This window comes from Delphinus delphis, chromosome 12 (genome assembly GCF_949987515.2).
Source record: "Delphinus delphis chromosome 12, mDelDel1.2, whole genome shotgun sequence".
Lineage (NCBI taxonomy): Eukaryota > Metazoa > Chordata > Mammalia > Artiodactyla > Delphinidae > Delphinus > Delphinus delphis.
This window is the reverse complement of record NC_082694.2, coordinates 8,866,111-8,887,690: the sequence shown is the minus strand read 5'-3', so window position 1 is coordinate 8,887,690 and position 21,580 is coordinate 8,866,111. Positions and strand designations below refer to the sequence as shown.

At 34.9% G+C, this 21,580-nt stretch overlaps 1 protein-coding gene across 1 annotated transcript in view; it reads right to left on the bottom strand.

Moving 5' to 3' along the window:
• Positions 1-21,580, bottom strand: part of TSGA10 (testis specific 10) — a 105,777-nt gene that overhangs the window by 30,915 nt on the left and 53,282 nt on the right. Inside the window, exons 10-14 of the mRNA XM_060027301.1 lie at positions 12,625-12,740; positions 9,815-9,969; positions 5,802-5,857; positions 4,505-4,673; positions 806-916 (exon numbers count right to left, since the gene is read on the bottom strand). Of these exons, the coding sequence (XP_059883284.1) occupies positions 806-916; positions 4,505-4,673; positions 5,802-5,857; positions 9,815-9,969; positions 12,625-12,740 (607 nt within the window). The remainder of the gene's footprint in view (positions 1-805; positions 917-4,504; positions 4,674-5,801; positions 5,858-9,814; positions 9,970-12,624; positions 12,741-21,580) is intronic.

Here is a 21,580-nt window from a genome sequence, read left to right as displayed (position 1 = left end):
AAGGGTTGCAATTCAGGAGTCCTTAGAATCTCTCACCTCTCAAAGTCCTGAACGGTCTTATGTACACCATAAATAAATGCTCAAGGTATGTTTATGGACTGAAATTAAATGATATGTTAAATACAATGAGGAAAACTGTTTGGGGGAGGAATTCCTATTAGTGGTTTGATTGTTACGTAAGTAGGTAACACCACACCTATTACAGGAGTCAATCCAACACTATTTTATATAATAGTTTATCAGATGGACATACCTAACATCCTTGGTCTAGCTGTCTCTTTATTCCAGGGTTGTCACACATGTGCCCAAATTTATCAGGAATCATCTGATATCAGACATACCAGTCGACATGTGTCTAGTCGACTGGTTACTAACAGAGAAATGGAGAAGAGAGCCATCTGCCCTCTGGTCCTGGGAAACAGGTGGCTCCACAACAGAGAGATCAATTCTGATCTGCTACACAATCAGGTGGAGCCTCTTTTGTCAAAGGTTTGTAACTGTAAACTACCATTTCCAAATATAAGTGAGCCCAACTTGATTCTGGCCCCTTGTTCTTCATCCAGTTAGGAGGATTCTGCTTATCTAAAATAGCTAAGTGGCAAATAAAAGGGGTGTATCCTTGAGTTACCCTTCTGGACATTGGTGACATTCTAAATATATAGTTAACACGTAACTGTCAACATTAAAATAGGTTATGCCTTAAAGAAATGCACTTGATTCAGCTGTCCCTATCAGTGCAATCAATCAACAGCTTTAGTGAAAACTCAAGTGTCTCGAGCCAAGGTGGAAATATATATATACGTACTTCGGACTGTAATATATTCTTCAGTTTATTAACCTCCAAATTAGTGTCTTGAACCTTCTGTTTAATGTCATTAAGCTCATTATGAGTATCATTCAGTTTTTTAGACAGTGCCTATAAGAAAAAGACAGTTAGATCTGACTACAAAAAATTAAAAATTGCTCTGTGTCAAAACTACCATAAATTTTTAAATATTTACAGTAAATATGATAAATAAAAATTAATATGCCTAATATATAAAGCTCATATAAAGACAGTGAGAAAAACACAAGAGTCCAAACAGTAAATGGGCAAAGAACCCAAACACAATTCACAAAAAGGAAGCATAAGTGGATAATACTTGAAAAAAGTTAAAATTTACTAGTAATCAAAGATATGGTAAGGAATGGGCGTTTCCATGTATTATTAGAGTAAATGTAAATTTGAGAAAAGCAAATCTGTGATCTGCTACCTGGTGATGACATGAGACATTTTTAAAAGCTCATAAAAACAAGAAAGACAAAAATATGTTACTTTTTGTTAAAGGCAGGAGATGGATACTTGGGTATTCACGATACCCATGTCCACTTAGAAGGTTTTTTAATTTAAAAAAGAAACCTCATAAGCGTTTGATTCAATTTGAAACTCAATCTATAAAATTTAATGAAAAAGAATGTTTATTAAGGCATTATTTGCTATGTGACAATATTTATTCACATTAGGTGAATGATGCAGTACCTAATAGTATCTACATAGTGGTAAAACCACACAGAATACTATGAATTCATGAGAAATGTTTGGAATAATTTTTAATAACAGAGAAAAATGTTAATGTATATTTGAAAAAAATCAGGATAAAACACTAAAAACAACTCAATTTGTTTAAAATCGTGGTATTGAGGAAGAAATTTTTTTTAAGGTTTCTGCTTTCCAAATCTTTTATGATACGGGTTTTTTCTTTTTTTTAACATCTTTATTGGAGTACAATTGCTTTACAATGTTCTGTTAGTTTCTGCTGTATAACAAAGTGAATCAGCTATACATATACATATATCCCCATATCCCTTCCCTTTTGCGTCTCCCTCCCACCCTCCCTATCCCACCCTTCTAGGTGGTCACAAAGCACCGAGCTGATCTCCCTGTGCTATGCGGCTGCTTCCCACTAGCTATCTATTTTACATTTGGTAGTGTATATATGTCAATGCTATTCTCTCACTTAGCCCCAGCTTACCCTTCCCCCTCCCTGTGTCCTCAAGTCCACTCTCTACGTCTGCGTCTTTATTCCTGTCCTGCCCCTAGGTTCATCGGAACCATTTTTTTTTAGATTCCATATATATGTGTTAGCACACGGTATTTGTTTTTCTCTTTCTGACTTACTTCATTCTGTATGACAGACTCTAGGTCCATCCACCTCACTACAAATAACTCAATTTTGTTTCTTTTTATGGCTGAGTAATATTCCATTGTATATATGTGCCACATCTTCTTTATCCATTCATCTGTCGATGGACACTTAGGTTGCTTCCGTCTCCTGGCTATTGTAAATAGAGCTGCAGTGAACATTGTGGTACATGACTCTTCTTGAATCATGTTTTTTTCAGGGTATATGCTCAGTAGTGGGATTGCTGGGTCATATGGGAGTTCTATTTTTAGTTTTTTAAGGAACGTCCATGCTGTTCTCCATAGTGGCTGTATCAATTTGCATTCCCACCAACAGTGCAAGAGGGTTCCCTTTTCTCCACACTCTCTCCAGCATTTATTGTTTGTAGATTTTTTGATGATGGCCATTCTGACCAGTGTGAGGTGATACCTCATTGTAGTTCTGATTTGCATTTCTCTAATGATTAGTGATGTTGAGCATCCTTTCATGTGTTTGTTGGCAATATGATATGAGTTTTTAAACAACCTGCAGTCCACAGAGGGATCCATCTTCTACTCTTGGGCCCTCTGACCCAAACAAAGGAAAAAACTATTCTTGAACATTTGTATATTGTTATGATACTAATTTTCTTCTTCTGATTATAAAAGATGTTTATGAAGGTGTAACAAACAACTATGATGTTACAGTAAGCTAATAACAGTTAAAAAATATTTATCTAGTGATTATGCGAGACACTACATTCTTGCCAGGCATATTCTCATCTACTCTCCATTTTTACAGTTGATAAACTGAGAGAAGTTAAATGATAGGATCACACAGCCAGGCAGGGGACTTGAACTCATGTGGGTCTTAAACACTCCACTCTATTGTCTTCTCATGTAGAACAAAACATGATATAAAGTGCTATGTGGTTTTATCCCAGCTACATTAAAAAGTTCATGTAAAAGATAGTATAAAAATTTTTTAAGTACATTGAAAATCAGTAAAAAATACATTAACAGTGGGTAACTCTGGGTGGTAAATATGAGAGTTTTTAATCTAATTTTCATAAATATAAGTTATATTTACCTTTAGCCTATTTGCTTTAGCTATAAATAGAGCACACAAAGTAGATCCTATAAATTCACATCTCTTGTTTTTATTGCTATTAACTTTTAAAAAATAAACTTTCTTTTAAAATAGTTTTAGACTTATAGAAGAGTTATTAAAATAGTATAGAGAGTGCCCATATACCCTACACTTAGCTTCCTCTATTATTAACATCTTATATTAGTATGGTAAATTTGTCACAATTCATGAACCAATATTGATACATTATTGACTAAAGTCCATATTTTATTCAGATTTCTTCCATTTTTACATAATGTCCTTTTTCTGTTCCAGGATCCCATTATTCATTAATTTTTGAACAAAGTACTTTAACACCTCAGGCAACTTTTTAATAATTAATCAAGTTTTGCATCTTTATATCTGATTATGTAAATTAAAATATTTAACAGTTAAAAAAATACAGACTTTTATGATGCAAACTGAACACATTGAGAGTGATAGCAAAGCAAGGGAAATTATTTGGACCAAAAATTTTAAAGGGGGAAGAAAATTTCCAAGAAGAATTTTTTTTTCTTTTTTCTTTTTTTTTTTTGTGGTACGCGGGCCTTTCACCGTTGTGGCCTCTCCCCTTGCGGAGCACAGGCTCTGGCCGCGCAGGCTCAGCGGCCATGGCTCACGGGCCCAGCCGCTCAGCGGCACGTGGGATCTTCCCGGACCAGGGCACGATCCTGTGTCCCCTGCATCGGCAGGCGGACTCTCAACCACTGCGCCACCAGGGAAGCCCCAAGTAGAATTTTTTAATGTTAAAATTAAAAGTGATATTGGTAATGAGAGCTCTGGATAAAGCTGAACTGTACTGGCTTAGAGAGCAAGTAATTAAAAGAGAAATTTTCCTAAAAAGAATCACAGTGCTAAAGAGGACCAAATGATGTATCATGGTCTGTATACTCATATTCAAACGGAGTAACAGTCCATCAAATAAATCTATGCTTTTCTTAAAAATTTCGGAAGGTTATCTTCATTTGTTGGTTTATTCAAATATTTATCCTTCACTAAGGAAGTACTTCCTAAGGTTTAATGCAAATCTATTATATCCCCGTTCCCTCTTTTCTCTGATATTTAAACTATATGTCTGAAAATTTCATTTAGAAATTATGTGGCATATTCTGTGTAATAAAGGTAAAAAATGGCTAGTTCCAAAGCCTGAGCTTTTCTACAAAATGAAATGAGGGTTATGTCTCAGAAGAAATACCTATTTTTCTCAGAGAAAAAGATTGTAGGAACAAGTATACCTGGTTTTCTTGTTTAGCTTTAGAAAACTGTTCTTGGAGACTGTCATTCTCATGAGCCAAGATATCCCTTTCCTTGGCAATTTGAGACAGCTCATCATTTGTTTCATCCAATTGCCGACGCATTCTGGAAATGTCTTGTTCACACATAATTAGGGCTTCAGTAGACTGTCTATTCCACAAATCAAATAGTACATAAGAAGAGACATTTTACCAGAAAAGAATAACAAATTTTCACAAGACAGAAGATAGACAGTTAGCATGAAAACATTTGAAGAAGTTTTAAATACATTTAAATGTGTAGGAAGAAACACTGCAGAGATAGTGCACTGCAGTTCCTCTGTGTTGCCAACATTTCACTATAAACAAGGATGCCAAATATACACAGTAGTCAATGATTTGTTAAGCATTTCAAAACTTCTGACATTCAAGTATAAGAAAGACTTCATCCTACCTCTAGCTGCTATGGCTTAGTCTCCTCTGCAGGCTCCTCTTCTCCTGCCCTCTTAAAAATGAATGGTTCTCAGAGCTTAACCCTTAGCCTCCTGATTCTTCTCACGCTACCCCTTCGCTCAGACAATTCCTATTCATATCCGTGGCTCCCAACCCTGTCTACACCCAGATGACTCTGAAATGATCACCCCAGCCTCAGCCTCGCCCTCACACTCTAGACCCTTATATTTAACTGCTAACTAGACATACTTATAAGGACATCTCAAAAGCTCTTCAAAGAAAAATCTTTTCTCACGTAGGTTCATCATGTCCAGTATTCATCCCCAGACAGAAACCTGGCATTTTCCTAGATTTTCTCCTTTACAAACACCACACTCCTGTCCTCCAAACTCCCAACCCCAATTTATCATCACCTCTGCAGCCTAGCTCATCTTTCCGGCATAAAAATCTCAAAATTCTTTAATGATTTCTCATTGCCCACAGACTCATTTGTCTGTAACACAGGCCTCTGCCTGCCTACCTAGCCTCTTCTCCTTCATTTCTCCCCTTACACTTTGGGTTCCAACACACTCACTTACTTGTCATTCAAGAGGCTCTTGAACATGATCTGTGGTTCTTTGTGGCTTTGTTATTCTTTCTACCTTGAATGCCTTCTCTTTGCTTTCCTTGGCAAACAGAGTATCCTCCCTTTACTTCCCTAAACAGACTTAGGCCTCCTTTCAACATTAGAGAGTTATCATCTTACATATAACATTAAGCTCCTTGTTTCTTACTATCTTTGTACAATACCTAACATAGTACTTTGCCCCCAATAAGTGCTCACATTTTTGTTGAATAAGTGACTTACCTTGATGCCTGTTCCATCTCAGCAATGATATTCTTCATGCCTGAAATGGTCTTTTCCTTGAAAAGTAATATAAGTATTAAATAAAAAATTATCTTAAACTGTTATTTCTGTTAAAACTGAATAAACTAAAAGAATTTCCCCTCCCTTTTGGATTTCCATTTGGTTTTAAACATTTATATTCTATTTTTCTTTGCTACACTTTAAAACTAAAGCCTAATATATCAGTGTGAGTATACGTACTGGATAAAAACAATAGATTATGCTCATTTAAGCAAAGACTATACTTAAGTATATTGATATGATATCATTATATCAAATACTGTTAAAAGATGTTTTGTGCAGTTATCCAGCAACACAAGAACCCCTTAAGCACCCTGTTTTTGGAAGAAAACCAATGGTTGGCATTGTAGTGTTCTATACTGGGAATAGGACTGATGTACTTCCTCACTTCTTCATGCTATAAAACCCAGGAAAGTGAATCATGTAAAACTGAATTTAGTTATTAAGAATAATAACTTTGACCAAGTATAATATATATATGTCATCAACATCATCTTCAAAAAGCTGTTCCAATGGAATTACTTATAAAAGTATATGACTAATTTTAGGTGTGAGTTAACAAGGAGGTAAGCATTAGGCCTAGAGCAAAGGTATAAAAAAATAAATTGCTATTCTTCCTTTTCAAGGGTATGGTGAGGAAGTAGAATTAATGGAGTCAATCAAGACTGAAATGAGGGGGAATATCTTAAGGCCATCAATACCATTCCCACACCTCCTCCTTTAAAAACTCGCTGATCCTGAACTAGTTACAGATACTTTACATAGGTTCTTAGCACTAACATTAGTCCTAAAAAAGGAAAATTATTCTTTCACTAAATACCTAGATTTCACTTTGCCCTTTAAATTTTCAAATCCTTAGTAACCAAGTAGCAAGATGAAAAACTAAATCTGTATTTCCCAACTAGTGCTGTTTTTTTCATCAGAGAGACAGGTGTGTGTGTGTGTGTGTGTGTGTGTGTGTGTGTGTGTGTGTGTGTGTGTGTGTACGTGATCTTCCTTTATTCACGTGCTCCTCTCTAGGGTATTTTTATCTCTGGTTTCCCATTCTGCTTTCTGGTAGAATGGTACAGATTCCACATCTGGCAGTAATAGGTATTGAAGTATGGTTAAAATATCTATTAGCAAAACTGTTAAATCCCTTTAAGAAGCACAAGCCAATGGAAGAAAAACTCAAAGAGACAATACCACTTAAAATGGAATATTTACACATGCTTTCGAAATATAACTTAATACACCTCTAAATAAATTCTGAAAAGCTCATTGAACTTCTAGTGTTTCTGACAGAAGTTCCTTGGTTAAAATTTAAACATGGCTTATAAGCCTAAAAAGGACTTTCCTTTATCAATAGAAATTCATCTTGAAAGACTCTCTAAGAACACTGTAAAGTATCCAGGGCAACAAAATTACTGTATAGTATCCAATAATATATCCTCTTAGCCTATTTTTCTCTTAATATGACCCAAATAGTACTGTTTCTTAAATTGTTGAAATTTATGCCATCATTATCAATTTGATATTCCTTGTACAATCTCAATACGTCTGTCCAACCAGTGACATAGATTCAAGTTAATTGTTAAAAATTCAACCTGGACAGGATGGTCATAAATCTACTCAGAAAAAAGAAACAAACTAAAATTTTACACAAATAATTCTGGCTTTTATGATTCAAAAATCGGTGAACTGGCTATTGAATTTTCTAACTTTAATTGGTAGCAGGTAGTAGAACATCTTTTAAAACTATGATTACCAGTAAAAATTCACCTTATTCACTATAATATAGACTTTTCCATAGTAATTTATTTCTGTAATCTCCAGATTAAACTATAAAACTACTGCTTTTCACTGAAAGGCATTATAAATTCAGCTCTGAAATATCACTCTAGAGAACATTTCCTCTTTTGAATGTCTAACACTGCTTTAAAAAGTTATTTTCCTTTCATAGCATGGATGTGTTTACATTCATAATCCTATACAAAACTCTTAATTTTGAAATAGACTTGCAACTCAATATTCTTTGTGAAGGAAAAGATAATATTGGTACAGTTAGTAGAATGGAAGAAATGTGAAATACAAGATATAACAGAAGGAACAGATATTCAGAAAGAATTGAGTAATTTGTTTCTAAAGCAAATCATGTTTAACTATTCAAAAAGTGGTTTGAATATAATGAGAAACAAAATCCCACCCCCCAAAATACCATAAAATTTCAAAAAAATTAAAAGGTATTAACTATAATGAGTCAGACTTTTCAACAAGTTAAAAGCCAAAATTTACTACCTCATGTATTTTGATAACTTCAATTGTGCTCATGATTCCCAAATCTATTAACTTCAATTTTCTCTCCAAACCTTAAAATCCAAGAGCCTATGAATATTTCACTACATGTCCCAAAGGCATGTCAATAATCTTCCTCTCTAAGCTTGTTCTGTGTCCTGTGTTTCCTACTTCACACATAGGAACTATTCATTTGGTTCTGAAGTCAGAAAGCGCATCTTGTCAGTCTTACTTCCTAGAGTTGTCTATTTCTCTCATGGATACTGCCACTCTCCTAATACAGTTCTTATCATTTTACTCCTAACTAGTGTCCTTGTCACTACTCTCATTTCCCTACAGTCCACCTTTTATGTAGATTAACAAGGGCTAGGATAATGTTTTAATGAGCTAATTGTAACATTTCATTTTCATTATTTCAATGTTCCTCTATGTCCATGATGATGGAAACTAAACTCAGTATCATGTGTAGTTCTGATTTGTTGCTTATCTATCCCACCTCATCTTTTACCACCGCCGCCCCCTTCATTCCCCCCATACTCCCCTTTGCACTCTATTCTCTGGACATATTAAACTATCAAGAAATCTCATGAAATTCTCTTATGAGAGCCACTGGGCTTTCATATAATCTGCTCTACTTGTTTGGATCACCCTTTCTCTAAAAAGCGCTCTGCCTGTCTGGATCACTCTTTCTCTCACTGTCCCCTTTCTCTAAATCTTTCCTTGGCTAATTCCTAGTCATCTTTCAGGGCAGTGTAGGCACCATCACCGTGTGGAAGGCTTCCTAGATCTTCTCCCTCCCCTAATCCAACCCCCAGGCTGAATCAGGTATGTTTCTGACAAACTTCACTCATACATTGTGCATACGTCATTATGGTACTTAGCACATTCTATCATAACAGCCTCTTTCTTTATCTTTCTCTGAATTACACCATAGGCCTTTGGAAGGTATGCCCACTCAACCTCAGTTTCTAACATAATTCCTGGTACATGTCAATAAATGTTTGTTGAATGGATGGATGGCTGGATAAATGAATGAATTAGTTCCCTTAGAGAGGGGAAAGACCTTATGCCAGAGATGCTGCCTTTGCTTAAAACATTTGTGGAAAACAGTTTAGGAATTGCCTTCAGAATCAGCTTATGAGCTAGAAAAGGGGGTCAATATATCCCTGCCTTTTTGAGAACACCTTTTTGTTGTTGTTGTTGTTGTTTGAACAACAGAAATGTGGGATGAAGCTTATCATCTAACTTTATTCACCAGTTCCATGTGATCCACTCTCAAGGCTAAGGATGATGTAACAACGTGCCCCAGTTCTGAATACAACTACAAAGGTGGTTTTAATGAAATACACATATTGCCTCCCAAGGTGGCTACCTGAAAACGTAAGTTCTGGTGTGCTTTTAAAAAGAAATCAGTCTTACTGCTTTTTTTTATTATGCTTTACATTTTGATATTTGAATTAGTTATTGTTAGTGAATGTTGATCATAAAGTGATGAAAGAAAAATCTATTTCAAAATATTAGCTAGTGAATTTGAACACATATTTCCTAAGACTATCTTGAAATATTTCAAAATCAGATTTTAAAGTTTTAGCTCTCTAGGAAAAAATTGAGAAAATCCTATTATTTTATTCAGATTCAAGTTCAAACATTTCTTTTAAACCACGGTTGTCAGAACATACTTTCATTGCCAAACTCTCTCCAAGGGATGCAATATTCTCAGATTTTTTATCCAAACATGCTTGCAGGCATTCCTTTTCTTTAGCCAGATCATTGAGGGTTGCACCGAGAATGCTGATTTCTTCTCGCTGGGCAATACTTTGTCTTGTAAAATTATCTAAATGTGTAATCATAAAGGCATTGTTTTAATCAAGATAAATTTTTTTCCAGTTCAAGCAGAGTGAAATACGTTTCAAAGAAAATTATCCTGTATTATATTCAATGACTAAATATAAAGTACTGTATCCCAAATAAATAATGGCTTTTGTTGTTAGTGATTAAAAATGAAGGTTAATCATGAAATTCTAAATGATATAAATGTAAAAGCACAATTAATATATTTGAATTAGAACAGCAAAGGATATATGTGGAATCTAGGAAAATGGTACAGATGAACCGGTTTGCAAGGAAGAAATAGAGACACAGATGTAAAGAACAAACATATGGACACCAACGAGGGAAAGAGGTGTGGGGGGAGGTGGTGGGATGAATTGGGAGATTGGGATTGACATATATACACTAATATGTATAAAATAGATAACCAATAAGAATCTGCTGTATAAAAAAATAAATTCAAAAAAAATAACGGAAAAGAATATGATAAAGAATGTAGATATATATGTATAACTGAATCACTTTGCTGTACAGCAGAAATTAACACAACATTGGAAATCAACTATACTTCAATAAAGTATATTTTTAGAAAAAAGAACAGCAAAGGAAAGTTCTTTATAACAAGTTCTCAAAGTAGGATGTGTGGTGGGGTAGGGAGGGTGTGTGGATGTAGCACGTGGACTATCAATTTTCCCCCCTCTAATTTCACCTCCCTCTAGCTTAGAATCACTGTTGGATGTAAGCTGGTAACTAACAGATCTTAATAAAATATCCAGTTAAGTCATCTTCAGAGTCAAATATCTTCTAGTATTTTGGTTTTTCTAAAGTAGTGTTATAAAAATTCCTAGAAAAAAAATCATCCCAGGAAGTCTGATTTGATTTGTAAGAACGCTGGCAAGCCAATGTCACTGTTGAAGGACTGAAAGATGGTGTGGAATAGTGGTTTCTAAATTGTGGTTTCTCAACCAGCACCATTGGCAGCACCTGGGAACTTGTGAGAAATACAAATTCTTAGGTCCCATCCTAGTCCTACTGAATTAGAAATTCTGAGTGGGCAGACCAATTTATGTTTTAACAAGCATCCCTCCCAAGTGATTCTAATGCACAATAAAGTTTGAGAACCACTTGAGGAAATTGGTAAGGATACAAAAGCCCTGGCCGTATCCTACTTCGAGGAGCCCAGCTCAATGAGGTTTAGCTCTCCAGGTAAAGACTGAAGTTTGAGAACCACTGGTCTAGAGCTCTACCAAGGAAGCTCTGTGTGACTAGACCTCTAAGTAAATGCCCACCAAGGGCCACCCAGTGCACCACTAAGAGATGTAATCCCATATGCCAAGAGGGTGATTTATATAATACATCACATCCCTTTTCCAGGCAAACCACATGTTTTGGGTGTTCTGTTATCTGAGTTCATTCCCATTGGCATAAAATAAACTCTAAAACAACTAGTATATCCTAGCTTAAAAAAATCCTCAACCCCACATCCCACTTAAGCTGCCACCCCATTTTTCTACTACTCTTAATAGCCAAACTTCTTAAGACTTCTATTCTCTCCTGTCTCTACCTCCTCACTTCCCAATCATTCGTCAACCTACCCCATCTTCCACATCTAACACTGTAATTCAAACTTTTTAGGGGGGTCAGTGCTACCAAAACCTCCAATGTGCCAATCCAATCAATGTTTTTTCATTCTCATCTTATTTTGCTTCTTGAAAGTACCTGACAATTGATCATATCCTCCTTTTTAAAACATGTTGCTCTCTTGCTTCCCAAAATGACACTCACTTCTGGGTTTTCTTCCTATGTCTTTGGCTTCTTCTTACTCAGTCCTGGATCCTCTTCTCCTCATTCTCTATATTTCCCCTAGGTGATTTCATGGTTTTAAAATACCATTTATATGCTGATGTGTCCCAAATGTATATCTTTAGCTTAGATTTCTCATCTGAGATACAAACTTATCTATTTACCTGCTTACCCTACCTTTTTACTTGAACTTAAAATATCCAGAAATGAGTTCTTCAATCTTCCCCTTTTATATTTTCTTTTAATACTTCCTGTCTCAATAAAAAGCACCTCCACCCACCTAATTGCTTATGTCAGATATTTTTGAACTGCATAATAGTAAATCTTAAAAATATTTATTGTTTTAAAATGGGCTCTTTTATAATCTTGACCAAAATTTTACTTTAAAGTTATAACCATATTTTCATAAAGATCACTGGTAAGAAACAATAATAGGAGACTTTATAAAAATAATCTTTATAAACTCAAGTGATACCATAGATATAGCCAAATATATGTACACTTTCCACCAAAGATAGTATATATGTAATGTATTTCATTACAACAGCTATGGGCATGACATATAATACAAAAACTTATAAATTCAAAATTGATCATCATAAATTTACAAAGTATTGCTGCTTTGTTTAGCTATTTCTTCATTGAAAAATATGAAGCCATGTCTAAGTATTTATGGTCCTAAATTTAAGTAAAAATTTTTATTATCAAAGAAAAATATATTTTCCCATGATTTCTGACTAAAAAACTTTAAGGGCATATTTCTAAGTTTATCTATGTTATAACTGAAGAGAAGAAAACTTTTTTTAAACCAGACTTTAAAAAAAATGTAACATCAGGGAAAAAAAAAACAACTCACCAATTTTTTCATCCAAGCACATAATTTTCTCCTGAGTAAGCTGTAGCTCATATTTTTTCTTAGCAAGGTATCGTTGAGTATCAGAAAGATCTTTTTCTGTGTTTTCATATAAAAGTCTGTAAACATTTTAATAATGAAACTAATTCTGAAATTTTGTTTTATCAACTTTTTAGTGTATTTAAATCTAAAAACTTTTAAGAATACTAATGTACATTTTTTTCTTCTTAGTATTTTCATTATAAAAACACATTATAGGAGGTTTGAAATATAAAGGATAAAAAGGGATACTCAATCCGCCACTCCAACATAAGCAACTATTAGCATTTTGGTGTTCATTAGTTTGTATTTTTTTGGCTACACGTATTTTAAAGTTACCATATTCTAAATTCAAAACTGAATCCTGATTTTTTTCCACCTACACTTAATCTTTAATATTTTTTAGTCTTATTATTCAGCCCTCCAAATTATCATTTTTTGGCTGAAAAACCTTATATGAGCAGTAACCATTTACTTAAGTACTCCCCTAATATTAGACATTTAGGTTCATTTCAGGTTTTCACTATTACAAATAAATCTGTAATGAATAGCATTTCACTGAGTCCACAAACATTTATTAAGTGGCTAGTATGTACCAGGCACTAGGTGTTGAGGAAGCTATGGTGAACTAGGTGGGCAGTGGCCCTGGTCTCATGGAGTTCACAGTCAATAAACAAATATTAATAAGTAAACAGACTATAATTTCTGGAAATATGGAAGCTAGATAATCTGAAAGTCCTCTCACCACAAAACACTTACACATACTAAATATGATGTAAGAAGCATCCTTTTAAATGTATAGCAAAACTTAGAAGGATTTGTAAGGGAAGTCCCCTGGAGCCAAATCAGAGCAATAAGACAATGAACTGATGTTATGTTAGATAAAGTTGGGGTTTGCCTGTCTCTGTGGCCTAGAGTCTTGCCTTTTAACTCAGAAACAGAAGATGAGGCCACAGAGATGGCTGCAACACAAGTATTAGAACTAAGGTCCGGGAATTCCCTGGTGGTCCAGTGATTAAGACTCTGTGTTCTCACTGCTGAGGGCCCAGGTTTGATCCCTGGTTGGGGAATTAAGATCCCACAGGCCATGTGGCATGGCCAAAAAAGAAAAAACAAAAAGAATTAAGATCCTCTACCATAAGGCCACTAAGGGCTACACTATTACTGGAGAGGACTAGAAGAAATCAGCTTGCCAAACATTGCTAGGGCCAGGGTAACAAAAATAACTAAAAGTCTTCATTGGGAATTCTCAACCTCAAGATAAGAAATCAAAATAAAATCTGGTTCCAGGATGGTCATATAATCTAGAACACTCAGTGGAAATAAAAGTTCTCTGGAGGGACATGTCCTCAACTCAGGCACAAACTAAACCTCAGACAAAGGTCTGTTGAAAATGAGCTCACAATTCAATCTCAAAAACACATTAAGAAACAACCCAAACTTAGTGGGAGTCAAAATACACACAAACTAAATTAAATCCCAAAGAACTTCAGATTATAGCATTATTAAATAGCAATTTAAAAAGTTTTAAATACTAAGACATAACATAAGTAATAGAATACACAATGAAAAGAAAAAAGAACCAGCAGATTTTTAAAAGAACCAAAGAGAACTTCAGGAAATTAAACTGAAGTCACTGAAATAAAACTTTTAAAAGGACAACATCAAATGACAAGTTTAAGAACAAAATAGACACAGCTAAAGAGACAATTAGTAAGATAGAAAGAAAAAATAAAAGCCAGATCAGAGGAAATTACCTATAATAGAGCACAGAAAAAAAAGATAGAAAAAATACAAAATAAAGTTTAAGAGACATAAAGAATAGAATGAGAAGGTCCAGTATTCACCTAATAAAAATTCCACAAGAGAATAAACGTAATATTCAAAGAAACAATGGCTCATATAATACATGAAATCTTAAACTAAAGAAACATCAATGAAAAACATAAACAGCAGCTTTGAGGGAATGTAAATCATGGGTAGAGCCAAAAAAAAAGCTGTATCTATTAAGACAATTATAAATGGAGGAGGGTAAAAGTATTTAAAGGGACACAAGATTTCTACATTTAAACTGATAAAATGTGACACCCGTAGGCTGTGTGTATAATGTAATATCTAGAGCAACCAATGAAAACATCTACATAGAGATACTCAAAAGTATTAAAGATAGATCCAAATGAAATTCTTAAAAATGTTCAAGTAACCCACAGAAAGGTGGGAAAAAGAAAACAGAGATAAGAAAAACAAAGGGAAGAAACAAACAAAAAAACAAATAAAACAGGAGACTTGAGCCCTAACATATAATAATTACATTAAATACATAAGGTCTACCTTATTTGTGTTAGCTAAACACTAGAAACAATCAAAATGTCCCTCAATAGATGAATGGTTAAACTGTGGTACATCCATACCATGGAATACAATGATAAAAATACATAAAACTATACATACACATTGAACTAGTGACAATTTCTGCTTCTGATATTGTACTATAGTTATATAAAATGTAATAGCTGGGAGAAATTGGGTGAAGGAATCTCTCTGTATTTTTGCAACTTCCTTTCACCCTAAATTATTTTAAATTTAAGAAGTAAAACAAATTCTCAAATCCAATCTGCACAACTAAAATAAATAAAAATCTCAGGGTGGGGGGACTTCCCTGGTGTCACAGTGGTTGAGAGTCCACCTGCCGATGCAGGGAACACGGGTTCATGCCCCGATCTAGGAAGATCCCACATGCCGCGGAGTGGCTGGGCCCATGAGCCATGGCCGCTGAGCCTGCGCATCCAGAGCCTGTGCTCCATAACGGGAGAGGCCACAACAGTGAGAAGCCCACACACCGCAAAACAAACAAACAAACAAAATCTCAGGGTGGGAATTAGGAATCACTATTTTTTTTAAAGTTCCTTATTTGATTTCAATATGCAGCCAAGGTTGTTAAGGAGTGCCTCCTACTGTTGCTTCACCCAGGGGAGCAAAAGGTGAAAAACTGACAAAGCAGATGTTATGTAAGACAAAATGTTATTGCAATTTTATGGTGTCTCTCCCATCTTAGGACTCTTCCATCACCCATAGTGTGAACTCAATGAGGCTGTTCCCCCCAAAGGACTGTATGACATAATAACTTATATCTCGATGGAAAAATGTGCTCACAGACCAAAATGACAAGACATTTGAAAAGACAAGTCATTTCAAAAGAAACAAAATATACTGATTACAGAATCCAGCAACAGCAGATATATTAGAAGAAACAGATCAAAAATTTTTAATTAGACTAATAAACATATTAAAAGAAAGAGAAAGATATCAGCAATATGAAAAAAGAACCAAGGGGAAAAACAGATGTGACAAGTATGAGAAATGTAATAGATGAAATTAAAAGAAAAAAAAAACAGATGGTGTAAATAGCAGAATGAATATAGCTGATCAATGAGTTAGCAAACTGAAAGACCAATTGAGGATATTTCTCAGAATGAAGTATAAAAGGACAAATAAATTGAAAACATGAGGGCTCCCCTGGTGGCGCAGTGGTTGAGAGTCCACCTGCTGATGCAGGGGACACAGGTTCGTGCCCCGGTCCGGGAAGATCCCACATGCCGCTGAGCGGCTGGACCCGTGAGCCATGGCCGCTGAGCCTGCACGTCCGGAGCCTATGCTCTGCAACAGGAGAGGCCACAACAGTGAGAGGCCCGTGTACCGCAAAAAAAAAAAAAAAAAAAAAAAAAAAAAAAATTGAAAACGTGAGATGAAAAGTTAGAAGACTTACCAAACCTGACTTTAAGACTTACTATAGAAACCATAATAGAGAGCCCAGAAATAGGCTCACATTTATTCAGTCAATTAATTCTCAACAAAAAGCAATATAATGGGGAAAAGAAACAATTGGTATTGGAACAACTGAATTGCCATGTGGGGAAAAAAATGAATCTTAACCCCTACATCACACCACATACAAAAGACATAATATAAAAGCTAAAACTATCAATATAATGCTTTTGAGAAAAATCACAAACATACACATAAGAAGTTTTAACCAATTTTAGTAAATCAAATCCAAGGATATAGAAAAACTATAATACATCATGTCCAAGTGGAGTTAACTCAGGAATGCAAGGTTGGTTTACAATCTAAAATTATTTAATGTTATTCACCATATTAACACCCTAAAAAAAAGAGAAAAAAGCCATATGACCACATTAATAGATGCAAAATAGACATCTGACAAAACTCAATATCCACTCTTCATATGAACTCTCAGCAAATTAGGAATAGAACTTTTTCAATCTGATAATAGGCACCTACAAAGAGTCTACAGCAAACATCACAATGGTGAATGGTTGAATGCTTTCCCACTAAGATTAAGAATAAAACAAGGATGACTGTTCTCATCCTTCTATTCAACATTATACTAGAGGTTCTAGCCAGAGAAATAAGGCAAGAAAAAGAAACAGGCATTCAGATTGGAAAAGAAGAAGCAAAACTCTCTATTCACAGACAACATGATAATCTATGTAGAAAATCCTACTGAATCTACCAAAAAAAACTATCTTAACAAGTGAGTTTTAGCAAGATTGCAACATACAAGAGCAGTACACAAAAATCAATTTTGTTTCTTACACGGGAATACCTCATTTTATTGCATTTTGCTTTACTGCACTTTGCAGATATTGCTTTTTTTTTTTTTTACAAATTGAAGGTTTGTGGCAACCCTGCATCATACAAATCTACTAACACCATTTTTCTAACAGCGTTTGCTCACTTCATGTCTCTGTGTCACATCTTGGTAATTTTCAAAATATTTCAAACCCTCCACCAGCAAAAAGATTGACTTGCTAAAGGCTCAAATGATAGTTAGCATTTTTTAGCAATAAAGTCTTTTTATTTTATTTATTTATGGCTGCGTTGGGTCTTCATTGCCGTGTGCGGGCTTTCTCTAGTTGCGGTGAGTGGGGGCTACTCTTTGTTGCAATGCACGGGCTTCTCATTGCAGTGGCTTCTCTTGTTGCAGAGCACAGGCTCTAGGCACACGGGCTTCAGTAGTTGCAGCACACGGGCTCAGTAGTTGTGGCGCATGGGCTTAGGTGCTCCATGGCATGTGGGATCTTCCTGGACCAGGGCTTGAACCCATGTCCCCTGCATTGGTAGGCGGGTTCTTAAACACTGTGCCACCAGGGAAGTCCAATAAAGTCTTTTTAAATTGAGGTGTGTACATTGTTTTTTAGACATAATGGTACTGCACACTTCAGAGACTACAGTATAGTGTAAACATAACTTTTACATGTACTAAGAAGCCAAACAATTTATGTGACTTGCTTTATTGTGATATTTGCTTTATTGCAGTGGTCTGGAACAGAAGATGCAATATTTCCAAGGTCTGCTTGTAATAGCAAAAAAACAATAGGAAACTGAAATTTAAAAAGCATTTATAATAGCATAAAGAATGTGAAATACTTAGGTATAAATATGACAAAGGGTGTACAAGATTTGTACAATGAAAAAATATAAAACACTGTTGAGAGAAATTTTAAAAGATCTAAATAAATAGAGAGAGATTTTCTGTTTATGGATCAAAAGGCTCAATATTGTTCATAGTTAATTTTCCAAAACTGATCTGTAGATTCCACATAATTCTAAGCAAAATCCCAATAATAATTTGTATATGTTGACAAGATGATCCTAAAATTTATATGAAAATGTGAAGGATCTAGGATAGCCAAAACAATTTTGAAAATGAACTAAGTTGAAGGACTTAACAGTACTTGATTTCAAGACTAATTATGCAGCTTCAATTATCAAGACAGAGTGATACTAGCATAAAGATGGAGAATTAGATTGATGGAATAGAGTCCCGAAACAGACTCACATATGTGGTCAACCAATTTTTTCACTAAGATGCCAAGGCAATTCAGTGGATGAATGGATAATCTTAACAAATAACTAATGGATACCCATATACAAAAAACAAACAAAAAAACTACCTCTACTTTTATCTCATACTTTACACAAAAATTAATTCAAAAAGGATTACAGACCTTACATTTATGTAAGAGGTAGAACTATAAAACTGCTAGAAGCAAACACAGCAAAAATTTTTAGTGACCTTAGGTTTGGCAAAGATTTCTTAAATAGAACACAAAAAGCATGATATAAATGAAAAATAATTTCAATTGTGCTTCATCAAAATTTAAAGTCTTTGCTCATCAAAAGACACTGATAACAAAATAAAAAGGCAAGCTCTATACTGGGGCAAGATATTTGCAAAACATGTATCTGACAAAAAATTTGTATCTAGACCCTATAAAGGACTTTTATAAGTTAATGATAAAGAGATAAACAAACCAATAAAAATGGGCAAATACTTGAACAGATATTTCACTAAAGAAGATATATGAATGGCAAATAAGTAAATGAACAGATAATCAATATCACTGATCATTAGGGAAAAGCAAATTAAAACTACAGTCAGATACTACACACCCACTAGTATAACTAAAGTAAAAAGACAGATGATATCAAATGTTGATCAGGATATAACGCAACTGCACTCTCATGCACGGCTGGTGGGAATATAAAATGGTAAAACAATTTTGGAAAACAGTTTGGCTGCCCTGGAAGCTATCAGGGGAACCACCACTGTGTCCTTGGGCTATAGGATCAGGGCAGCAAGGATTTACAGTGGTACTTATCTGGCTTTTGGTGGAGAGCTGCCCTTGACAACGGAGACCAACATTCTGTGCACTATACTTGACTGTTACAAGATCCTACCTGATAACCCTCATTCAGTATGCATCTAGGAAAAAAAGCACCAATGCATAGTAAATCAACAGTAATAAAATATTTTAAAATATAGTTAAATTCTACTGTAGTCCAAGAAGAATCCCTTCAAAGGCCCTGACGGATTATTTTCTTAGCTTTCTTCTTGTAAAACACTTTTAAAATGCATGTTAATCATACTGCTCAATATCAAAAAAATAAACAACACAATCAAAAAATGGTAAGAAGATCTAAATAGACACTTCTCCAAAGACATACAGATGTCCAACAGGAACATTAAAAGATGCTCAACATCGCTAATTATTAAAGAAATGCAAATCAAAACTACAATGAGGTATCACCTCACACCAGTCATAATGGCCATCATCAAAAAGTCTACAAATAATTAATGCTGGAGAGGGTGTGGAGAAAGAGGAACCCTCCTACACTGTTGGTGGGAATGTAAATTGGTATAGCCCCTATGGAGAACAGAATGGAGGTTCCTTAAAAAACTAAAAATAGAGCTACAGTATGATACTGAAATCCTACTCCTGGACATATATCTGGAGAAAACCATACTGTGAAAAGATACATGTACCCCAATGATCACTGGCACACTCTTTACAATAGCCAAGACATGGAAGCAACCTAATTGTCCATCGACAGATGAATGGATAAAGAAGATGTGGTACATATATACAATGGAACATTACTCAGCCATAAAAAAGAATGAAATAATGCCATTTGCAGCAACATAGATGGACCTAGAGATCAGCATATTAAGTGAAGTAAGCCAGACAAAGACAAATATATGATGTCGCTTGTATGTGGAATCTAAAAAAAATGATCAAATGAACTTATTTACAAAACAGAAAGAGATTCACAGACATAGAAAACAAACTTATGGTTACCAAAGGGGAAAGAGGGGTGGGAGAAAGGATAAATTAGGAGGTTGGGATTAACATATACACACTACTATGTATAAAATAGATAACCAACAAGGACATACTGTAGAGCACAGGGTATTATACTCAATATTTTGTAATAACCTATGAGGGAAAAGAATCTGAAAAGGAATATATATATGTATATGTATATAACTGATTCACTGTGCTGTACACCTGAAACTAACACAATACTGTAAATCAACTCCATTAAAAAATTCTTTAAAAAATGGATGCTAATATAAGAGCCATAAATATATTGCAATAATAAGTATATCAATGCATATGATAATGAATGAGTCCAGAAAAGACAAGCGGAGGATGTGGCAAAACCTTCGGTTTACACTGTGGCCGTCCTTATCCTGTTAAACTGCACTGCAGCCACATATCTTCCCAAATAGCCATAAGACCCCTGCACAACACAAGAATATACCTAATAAGAAAAAGGAAAAATGGAAAACTACATTCATAATCCGAAGTTCTCAGATTAGACCTTTAAATCACTGACCAATAAACCCACACCGAAAACAGACATTCAAGAAATAGAAACTTTAGAAATAAAGCTGGTAGCTTCTTTTGCAGACTCTTCTAATTCCAATATGAGAAAACAGGCACTCAGAAAAGTTGTTCAAGATATGTTTAGGAGTTGCTTTTACCGAAGCCCAAAGGGGCTTTGGTTAAGCTATCTAACATGGTTTTTATCAAATGCCTATTTTGGGGCTTAAAACCAACCCTCTGTGCAGCCTTAGGAGGAGGTGTTAAAAATCAGGGATCTGCCATGGGGTGCGATTCCCCTGATTTCTCTGTATGGTCTTATTCTCAAAACAAATTACCATTTAGTTCTCAAGTTGCACTCTCCATTAGAGCTCAGATGCATACACTTCTGTCCATTTCTAAGGGAGACACTCATTCAGAGACACTCAAAATAATGCTTTTACACATAGTTGGTTATAATCAAGTAGACTCTCCAGAGAAACTCAAACCAGTGAAATAGAAAACTCTACAGACGACAGCACTGATAAACCAAGCTGTAATGTATGGTGACAGTTTTTTATAGTTTCCACTCAGCATTTTAACAAATAATATTACAAGCAACAGTTTGATTAGCAGAGGCTGAAATTCATGCTTTGTTATCTCAGAATGATTCTAAGACTTAAAATTCAAGATGAGAAATCTGCACTTATTATAAACCTCACTGCACAGAATGCTTCCTTCACAAAATG